Source organism: Trypanosoma cruzi, genomic scaffold, assembly GCF_000209065.1.
Source record: "Trypanosoma cruzi strain CL Brener 1047053517155 genomic scaffold, whole genome shotgun sequence".
Lineage (NCBI taxonomy): Eukaryota > Euglenozoa > Kinetoplastea > Trypanosomatida > Trypanosomatidae > Trypanosoma > Trypanosoma cruzi.
The window spans coordinates 196,797-206,761 of record NW_001849539.1 but is presented as its reverse complement, the minus strand read 5'-3'; the positions used below and the strand labels follow the sequence as shown (position 1 = coordinate 206,761).

Sequence of the window (9,965 nt, the reverse complement as noted above, 5' to 3'; positions counted from 1 at the left end):
GCGCAGCGCCCCTCTGTCGCTTCCTTTCTTTTTTGGTCGTCAAGGCAGCTCCTTGCTGTACACAAGCCTGCCCTTCTTGTACACCGCCTCAATCGGGGGATCAACCATCTGGTACACGACATGCTCCCATCGTGGGGCATGCAGCAAAACGACATCGGCCCACTTGCCCACCTCAAGGCTGCCGCAGCGATCACTCATGTTCAAACTGCCCGCCGCGTTAATTGTCGCAGCAACAAGTGCCTCCTCCACCGTCATGTGCATCAACACACACGACACATTCATCGTGTGTGGCATAGACAAGGAGTGTGCATTGGGGCAGAAATCGCTGCCGAGAGCCACAGGGACGTGGCCATCAATAAGTTTACGAGCAGGCGGTGGGGCAATGCGAAGGACATATGCCGTCATGGGGAGCAACACGGCAAAGGTCGGCCTTTTGCTCATGCAAGCAATGCCCTCGTCGCTAACGTGCTCCAGGTGGGAAACCGCCTGTGCCTCAAGCTCGCCGGCAAGCTCACCCGACGCGACGTATGACAGTTCGTCGCCGTGAAAATTAATTATTAGCCCTGATTTTCTTCCAGCCTCCAACACACGCCGCGACTGGTCATGGTCAAAGACGCCAAGTTCGCAAAAGACGTCTATATTCTGCACATCATTCCTCCCCTCGGCACGCTCCTGCATGACTGCGGGTAATTGCACTTCAACGACGTCACGCACCGCCTCTTCCGCCGTCTTTCCTTCCGGCACCGCGTGGGCCCCGCAGAACGTGCTGACAATCGTTAAGGGGCCCTCATCATTTGCCTGCTTCAGCACACGCAGCATCTTCAGCTCCGTATCCCGCTCGAGCCCATACCCGCTCTTTCCCTCAACCGTCGTTGTGCCAAATGACAACATGCGCTGCAGCCGCCTACGTAGCAGCGCCTTAAGCTCCGCCTCGCTTGCGGCACGTGTGCAGCGTGTGGTAAAGCCGATTCCACCACCCGCGCGTTGCACATCCATGTAACTGGCGCCATTGAGTTTCATCGTAAACTCGTGGGCACGATCCCCATCCCATACGGGGTGCGTGTGGGCGTCCACAAAACCCGGAAGCAGCACTTTCCCCTCGCACGGAACGGTGTCTGTGACGTTGCACTTGTTGGCCGTCACGAATGCCTGCACCTCGTCGTTTGTGCCAACAGCCGCAATGTTCCCTGTGGTTGTGTCGACAAGAAGGGAGCCGTGAGGAATGACAGCAATGCGATTGCTCTGCTCTCTTCCCGCCACATAACGTTCCCCACCGCACACAACCTGCACCACCTGCTCGGCGTTGTGGAAAAGTAACATGCCCCTCAGCATACTCCTCGTTGTGTCTTCCTCTCTCCCCCTCCCCCCTCCTTCCTTCTTGCGGGTTGCTGTTGGCTAAAAGGAAAAAAGGAAAAAAAAAAAAAAAAGAAAGAACTATTATTATTGTAATGTCACTATAAATATTTATTTCCCTAATATTGTTGTGCGTATGTGAAAAGAACCCTTTTCAAAGCGATATGCCTTTGCGTGCTTGCAGCACAAATCATGAGAATCATTGAAAAAAAAAAAAAAAAAAGAAACAAGCATAAATCCTTTACACAGGAATACATATAAAAATACAGAAATATATACAATGTATACGCAGATCCATATGTATGTATGTATGTATGTATGTATGTATGCGCATGCATGCATACAAGCAATCGTTGAATTAGGAATAGCAGTAGCAGTAACACGACAGTGAATCCTCTGTATAAATCCGTATGCATTTACGTATGGGTGTCTGGGTGTAAGTACACCAACACGCAGCAAGCGGCAGCAGCATGTCAGGGCAAAAGCCCAGAAAAAGGGGTATATAAATTGGGAAAAAGAGGGGAGGGGAAGAAGTGTGATTGGATGGAGGATGTCGTCGTTGTTGTTTGTTTGTTTTTTTGGTTTTTTTCTTCTTTTGTTTCTTTCGTTTTCCATTTTCTTCGCAAGGACACATGCTCAAAAAAAAAAAAAAAAAAGGGAGAGAGAAAGAGAGAGTGGGTAAACATCATTCATTAAAATAACGTAAATTCCGTGTATAAAAGGAGAAAAAGGAAGAAGAAAAAAAAAAAAGTGTTTATACATGCAATGACACTACCCACATTCATGTTCAATCTTCTTTAAAGAACGGGTCAAGCACGACAGCCATGGCTGCCTTTGCTCTTTCCATCGCAACCATGCGCCCAAGCGGTGTTGCGGCAAGCATTTTTGGAAGGATTGCCATGACGGCTATTGCCGCTTTATTTTCTTCCATTTCCTCTTGTGTGCGGAAAAGCCCACTGTCGCCCGTGTCATGCCGCTCCAAATCCGCCTCAGTCAATGTCAATAAAGATAAAGCACCTTTCAGTATGTCTGGTTCTTGTCTGCCGTCGTTTGTCGGCCCTGCAAAAGATGTCTGGGTAGGGGACCGTAACAGTTTCGGAAAGTTTATATCCGTTGGAAAGGACAATGACGTGGCCACAAAAGGTGCAATCTCATGCCTCCCTTCATTCACACATCCTTCTGCTTTCGCCATTCTGGAAAATTCAGTGGCTTTCATACTGTCGGGCCCCTTATAAGCATGACTACCCGCAGAAGTATTCGTAACTGTAGGTGTTGAGAATGGCGTGCAAGAAAATACGGGTATTGTTGATACTGTTTTTGCGGCATTAGTGAAGAAAGGTTTACTATTAATAATTTTGGAATTAGTACGGGTATTCCTTTTGTCACCAATATTCATAGCAATCGGCAAAGTCATATGCCTTCGTTTTTGTTTCCACCACCATTGAAATGGTAAAAAAGAGGATAAAAATTCCGTTTCAAGAGGGATGCTCCGTTCATCCCCTTGCTGTATGTAAGGTCCAGGGTCCAAAGCGGCCATGACTTGCCACTTCTGCTCACATAGCATTGAGGATTGGGAGAAATTCCCCATAGCAACATTCCCCTCAAGAGCCACTTGTTGGGGCGTCATGGATGTGTTCATGACAAGATGAGAAAACAACATACGCCGTTGAAAATGGGGCGCATATGAGGGCTGTAACGCAAGGATGGGAGAGAAATTATCACTGTAGCCGGTCGAACTGTGCGAGGGTCTTGCCGCAGTGCGGTCCGTAGTGACGCCACAACACAACGCCCGTTGAATAGCCTCCGACAAGACCGTTTCCTCCGTGGGTGTCGCAAATTCGCGCATGACGCGTGAGGCGTGCAGTGAAAAGAGACCCAAATCATGACTCAACCGCGGCGCAAACGAGACCACCTGCTCATGCAGCAAAGACGCCAGGGATGGCTGCTGGCGCAACAACGACGCCAAGCCCACCCCATCAAATGCACCGCAGGTTTGCCCAGCAATAAATGTACGCGTGGGAAAATGATTTAACCCCTCACGTGCGATGTATTCCACAAGATCGGACGAAGGCGGCATCCCAAGACGCTCCAGCGCCAATGCAAGTCTCTGCCCAAAACCCCAGCGTGCCAACAACACTTCGGACGAATCTCTCACCGCTTTCGAAGCCCCTTCAACGCAGCCAAAAGCCGGATTCAACGTCAAGGAAGCCTCCGCAGGAGAATTAGCCAATGAAGAAGAAAGAGGTGCATTTGTAATACGCACTAGGGCATTTACGACCGATGCGACAGCTGCATCGTAAAATAATGCCAAAAGTTCCAGGTATGGCGCTGTACCTGGGGCCGACGTCGCACAGGCCGTCAACAACGATGCAAACAAAGACTCAAAGGCGGGCGTCAAAAAGCGTGACTCTCCTAGTGTCTCCGAGCTACGAGGTCGTGATCCCCCACCGTGATGCTGCCGCTGCGATTCCTGCTCCATTGATCGCTGCATCCCAGCAAAAGATAACCGCGATGCGTGGCCATTGGGGCATGCCTTCAATAAAACACGAAGCTGCTCCAGCACGGCTTCTAAAAACGGCATCCCGCAAGACAATCCATCAAAAGGCACTCGTTTCACTCGCTCAAATGACGTTAAACCAACGAATGGCGGTGATTGTGTTGCCGCGTACGCCGCCGCACTGCCTGTGTGAGGTGTCCCGCCGCCACTGGATTCCGTTGTCTGTGCATGTGGAGGTGTCGCGGACGAAAACCTAACGGAGTAACCGTCGCTCCTCCATATGCCTGTTCGGAGGCTTGAACCGGCAGACACACGAAGGTTCGTCGATGATAAATGGCTAGTAGGGTTTGTGGCAATATGAATGCCTCGTACACAGCTGTTGCTGTTGTTGTTGTTGTTCTTGTTGTTGCTGCTGCTGCTGCCGTTGTTGTTGTTGTTGTTGTTGCATACGCTGACGTTTTCGTTTAAACTGCAGGCAGGCGTTTCATTACCCACAAGGGTGACTGAAGAAAATGCAGGCAACGATATACGTCCCACCGGGGCCAGTGAAACCAAAGCACATGAGGGAGCGGAACGCATTGCATTGGCTGTCACGCTAGGGGAATGGTTGCCCTGATTGTTCCTAAAAGTATCTTTTATCCAATGAAGCAGAGACGTGCCCTTTGAATGGGTGTCATCGTCCAACGTGTAGTAAGATGTAAACAGCAGTTGCAAATGCGGAGCCTTGCGCAGTAAACGTGAGGGCGTAGGATGCGTACAGATACCGTGGACTACCCACCATTCAGGAAGAGTGTTGTGGCACTGCTGTTTTGCGACGGCTGCTCCACGAAAACTCATTGCATGCACCAGAAGTGAAGAGAGGATGGCTGCCTTTTTCCCCCCTTCTATTTGACGTCGATTTTGCCTGGTACTTCGCTCCACAGATTTCATCATAAAGCGCGGTGATGCAACAATTGGAAATACGGTGGTGCTTTTAAATGGATCACAAAACGCGCAAGGTGGATTCCTCTTAGACCAATGCGAGGGTGATTCCGATACCGATGCTGAATGAATGCCTGGTGTCGTTTCTCTTGTGAGAGTTGGAGTGGAAAGAGGTGAGGATGGGGCGATGTTCACTCCCAACGGTACACTCTTCTCCCTCACACAACCTGCGTACTCAGAATTTAACCCATAATGGCATGATACACCACCAATAGATGTCGCAGGCATCATTTCCGCTTCTTCTTCCTCATACTGCTGCTGTTGCTCTCGTTGTTGATGATGTTTTTGCCGCTGCTGTTGTAGCTGGCGCCAGGCACTATAAAAAGAAACCACCTCACGACGATAATGCACTTCTTCCGCCTCAAGACCCGCGGGGTCCCATATTGGCAAATACACATAGCATGGATTACATACACCCACAGAAGCCGTATTGAAGGTAGATGTGTCTCGCCTAGATGTGCCGTCTTCCGTCATATCCTTCTTCCACATTTGTACTAGAGGCCAACGGCATGCAGCACGCGTACGTTCATATGCCTCACTAATGACTAACGTTGAAATTAATTCCACGGATATTTCCCGCCATATATCCATGGAAAGATAAGTGGAAAAAATCTTTTCAAGCTGCGCATCCCGCGCCGCCCATACCTCCTCCCACCCCAGACGCGATGACGCAAGCAATTGGGAGCGGGTGTTTGACCTCGACGCGGTTTCATGACGGCAACTTGGTGAACTTGATGACAGTGGAGACGATGGAATAAAGTGATCGTCGTCACCCTCGCGTGATGGCTTGAGATGCGTAAGAGCGACATGCAAGGCAGAATACAATGGGGCCGGTTGAAGAAAAGTGGCAAAGACGGCGGGATCCATGAGAGTCTCGTCCTGTGCGGTGGGAAGTACATATGGCGCAGGTGAGGCCCTCTGTGGTTGTATTCGTTCGCCTAAACTGGGTGAATCCGACGTCTGGCATGACCACCCAAAGTACTGAACGATGCTCCCATCGTTGATGTAGCAATTCCCATCATTTTTCCCTTCTTCTTCTCTTCCTTGTGATGGGGAAAAAACGCCAGTCGTAAACAACTCACTCGCCCGTTCACGACACAATCGACGACGTATTAACAAACGTCGTATAAATCCCCACACGGCGGACGGGTGAAGTGAAACCTCAAAAAGCATCGCCGTGCCGGGTACATACAACCAATGGCCAAATGGAACCGGCAGATACGTCACCAGTGGTGTGGGAGCAGATGTGGCCGTAACATTGGTGTTTATCATGGTAAAAAGTGCCTCGCTCCTTAATGAAGCCGGATGATTCAATTGTACTCCAAATAAATAACGCGGTGGTGTATCCTTATGATGCAAATCAACATAATGAACAAAGACACCAGGCAAATAAATCACAATCATACCCTTCATAAATAAAAATGTCACACGCGTGTCATACGTGACACGGCAACGCTCTTCATATGTGAGTGGAATGGTGACCTTCACCGCATCCACTTGATTACGAAGTGCCGTAATCATGCAAAGTATTGCAGGTGGACCAATTTCAATGGTTGATGCGGGGGTCACCGCCGTGCGTGGTCGCGTCGGCGGTGGTACTTCTTCCCCACTAGATAGCCTGGTGTCATATCTCGACATTCCAAAATGCACGTCACCGTCTGGTCGTAATTTCAACGGGTTATGTTCCCTCACACTCCGGTCGTTCCTGTCGTCAATGCCGTTGGTAGCGCTCGTTGACACGCGTGGGGAGGTATCCAGACCCCACTTCGACGTCTCCGTCGACATATCGACCACAGCCAATGGCAAGGTGCAGGAGGAGACGGGGTAGGAGACGCGTGAGAGGAAGAGCTGCTCACACAAAACGGAATCCCGAATTCCATCCTCATACTGCACGGGCAGAAGATTCATGTGAATACGCGAAAGAGCGGAACAGCACGCCGTGCCCCACGGCTCCAACAACGTAGCCCCACCGCCGAGAGCCGCACTGCGATGCACATCACATGAACTGCCAGACACACCAAAGCCACGCTCCACGGCAACTTGCATCGTCATTGCCGCATCCGCGGCATCATCATGCCGTGTGTGGTAACTTGGAGTGGCGGTAGTGGAAGAAAAAGACACCGTCTGACGCCGCCGCGGAAGATTTCGCTCAAACTCACAGCAACGCCGATCGGGATGTCCATTGAAGACAACGATACGCAGCTTATCGTACGTTTGAAAGGCCGCCCAAAACGAGAGCCTCTGAGTCACGGGATCCCAGTGGTGCCACTGCGGGTAATGCGCCAAGCTCCATTGCGCGGCCGAGCGCACCTCCAACGTTCCAAACCGGCCCGCACCGGCGGAGGCGGATGATCCCACTGACCGCTCCTCCTGTCGAGTTGCATGTTTCTGGTGGCGTTTCCCTCCTTTAAGCTCTGCGAAAAAAAACGCCCCTGGAGTATTCTTCGTGTCTCCCTCCTGTACATACGATACCTCTTTCACCTGTAGGCCTTGCTTGGCGTAGTCAGAGGCGGAGATCCAATGAAACGTGGTGATTAACTTTCTTCCTTTCTTTTCCTTCACAAGATCGGTTTTTTTGCGTTTTAAAAAATATCCCATCTGACAAAAGGCATTCGCTGGAAGCGACATGACGGCAATTTTCGCCTCATCGCAGAGAGGCGTATCATCGTGGCCCACGGAAACTGGTAGCAGTGCGGGGAGGGATGAAAGCGGTCGCCCAAGAGAACCATCTTCTTCCTCAATTCTCTCTTCTTCCTCCACCCCCCTGGCACTCGCTTCCTCTGGACACATTGCAGCAGACTCCCTTGTGCCACTACAACTACTGTGAGATGTCGCGGATTTAGTTCGTTTGAAAACCGACGCCGCCACCGGTGCGGCTGCTGTCGGGGCACACTTTTGACGTGCGGGGAGTGGGACACTTATTTTCTCCGTCACGGTTGCCTCGTAAAAAATGTCCGTTCCAACAACATGCAACCATACAAAGTAACGGTATGGGGCCAAACTCAACGCCTCCTCTGTGACAGAAAAAGGAGAAGCGGTATTATTCATAGGAAACGTCCTTCTATTAGAAGGAAAAGTAGAAGTAACAGAAGCAGAAGCCGAGGCAGCGGCGGTATTCATTTGCTTTTGTTGACGCTGCAGAAATCGTCGAAGGCTCGCAAAGGAGCGTCGTTCGTGTTGTCGCCCCCCATCTGGCATCGCTACCGACGCCAACCGTGCATCCAACCGCTCTGTGAAGGACAACATCAGCCCATGATGAAACGCCTTCGGTACCTCCGCACACAACTGAGAAAATCCCAACTCCCCAACCGTATTATTATGACTGTTTCCATCCAACACCGTTGTCAAGGCCGAAAATGCAGGCTGCTTCATTGACTCACGGACTCCCTTTTCCTTTTCTGTCATTCCTCCCCTCCTCCTTCTCCTTTTCTTCTGCATTGTTGCAACTGTGGTTCCTGTTAAAGTTGGCATGCACGATGGTGACATTGTCAGACTTGCCTGAACAATATCCAGCACACCTGCACGGAGCAGCAACAGCGTCCGGTCAATAATTTGAAATGAGGACGATGTCGATGCCGCGGTGGGAAATGGAACACTGCACCCCGCCCCACACCACATTGACTGTGTCTCGCTGTGCAGTTGATCCCACAGATACTGCAGCAAGAGATCCGGATCCCGGTCCGTGTACTCCGCCTCCAAATTTAAAAAGGGCGGGGAGTCCGTTTCTTTTGCATCTTCACCAGGCATCCTGCTACTGTGCGTCTCATCCTGAGCATCATCCGGGCCGTAGAAGGCACACCGTACCGCCTCAATGGATGTGTCCTTCCCATTGCAAGAGGCAACAAGGAGTACCATGAAATATACCACCGATAACGTCTCCCCCCCACCCTCGCCCCCATCTAATTCACCGGCGGAAGATGATGGCGATGATGCCGATGCCGCTTCTACCGCTGCCGCATCCAACGCACCCATTTGCTCCGACCGAATGAACGCCAACACTGCCTCTTGAAGCGAGCCTAATGTATACGAGGAGCCAATAAACTCCATTCCTACAAGTCGCTCAAAATAGAAGCCAGGAGGAATTTCACACCCTTGCTCCATTTGCATGGAAGCACTCCCCATCGTACATGCCCCTGGAGAATAGAAACGGGGTGAGCATGTAGAAGAAAATGTAGATGACTTAGAAGACCCTTGAAGCCACGCTGGCGGGATGCTTAAAAATGACTTCCCATCACCCCCGCACCGCAAAGATGCCTTTGCCGGAATAAAATGTAGCATATATATATAGATATAGATAGATAGAAGATATATATATATACGCACGCACAGACAGACAGACAGACGCGTTCTCTTTCTCTTTCTCTCTCTCTCTATATATATATATTTATATATTTATTTATTTATATGCGTGTGTGAAAGCAACCCGAGGACTTCGTACCCTTCAAATGTGGTGCCGTTAATTTCAACAACAACAACAACAACAGGGACTTCCAGCACCACCTTTTAAATGGGAATTTTCCCCCACCCACCCACCCACCCACCCCTTTTCTTTTTTGTTGTTGTTGTTTTTGTTGTTTTTTTTTTTGTCTCTTGTGGCTGTGAAAGGAGAAAATAAACCAACTGAAGAAAAAAGAAAAGAAAAGAAAAGAAGAAAAAAATAAATTTTTGTCTTTTACAATGAGAAGGAGGAGAAATGGAAAAGAGAGAGGGGGGGGGAAGGGTGTAAAAAGTAATAAATTACATGAAATCACATAAAACTCCATCTGTAGACATCCAAATTTAACAGTAGAAATAAATTTCAATAAAAAAAGAAAAGAAAAAAAAGAAAAAAAGAAAAGCACACAATAACACGGACGCCAATTAAACACCGGTAATAAAAAAAAAGAAAAAAAAGAAAAAAAAAAAAAAAAGTGATATATCCATATATTATATATTACATACACATACATATATTTATTATACATAAGATCTGCTACACATGTACACTCATTTATATTTATATATTTATAAGATATATACATAAGATATATAAATAAATATATAAATAAATAAATATTATACGTGTCAACAACAAGCACAAAAACCAAAAAAAAAAAAAAAATTTAACCGTAACTCCATGCAGAAGGGGGGTGAA

At 49.0% G+C, this 9,965-nt stretch overlaps 3 protein-coding genes across 3 annotated transcripts, besides 18 other annotated features; all 3 read right to left on the bottom strand.

Annotated features, from left to right (window-relative positions):
* Window positions 1–9,965: a sequence feature (heterozygous, Esmeraldo-like haplotype).
* Window positions 40–1,332, bottom strand: Tc00.1047053509137.30 (imidazolonepropionase, putative; the record flags this gene model as incomplete). The annotated part of the gene is made up of 1 exon (XM_801148.1): window positions 40–1,332. The coding sequence occupies one exon, from the start codon at window positions 1,330–1,332 to the stop codon at window positions 40–42; it is 1,293 nt and encodes a 430-aa protein (XP_806241.1).
* Window positions 1,398–1,434: a sequence feature (T-rich).
* Window positions 1,651–1,682: a microsatellite.
* Window positions 1,916–1,963: a microsatellite.
* Window positions 2,141–9,109, bottom strand: Tc00.1047053509137.20 (uncharacterized protein; the record flags this gene model as incomplete). Its single annotated transcript, XM_801147.1, has 1 exon — window positions 2,141–9,109. The coding sequence occupies one exon, from the start codon at window positions 9,107–9,109 to the stop codon at window positions 2,141–2,143; it is 6,969 nt and encodes a 2,322-aa protein (XP_806240.1).
* Window positions 4,226–4,295: a microsatellite.
* Window positions 5,082–5,137: a microsatellite.
* Window positions 8,218–8,263: a sequence feature (GA-rich).
* Window positions 9,108–9,173: a microsatellite.
* Window positions 9,203–9,237: a microsatellite.
* Window positions 9,232–9,852, bottom strand: Tc00.1047053509137.10 (uncharacterized protein; the record flags this gene model as incomplete). Its single annotated transcript, XM_801149.1, has 1 exon — window positions 9,232–9,852. One exon carries the CDS (start codon window positions 9,850–9,852, stop codon window positions 9,232–9,234), a length of 621 nt encoding a protein of 206 aa, XP_806242.1.
* Window positions 9,295–9,314: a microsatellite.
* Window positions 9,352–9,374: a microsatellite.
* Window positions 9,376–9,422: a sequence feature (A-rich).
* Window positions 9,454–9,488: a microsatellite.
* Window positions 9,635–9,668: a microsatellite.
* Window positions 9,707–9,741: a microsatellite.
* Window positions 9,745–9,840: a microsatellite.
* Window positions 9,843–9,886: a microsatellite.
* Window positions 9,917–9,937: a sequence feature (AT_rich).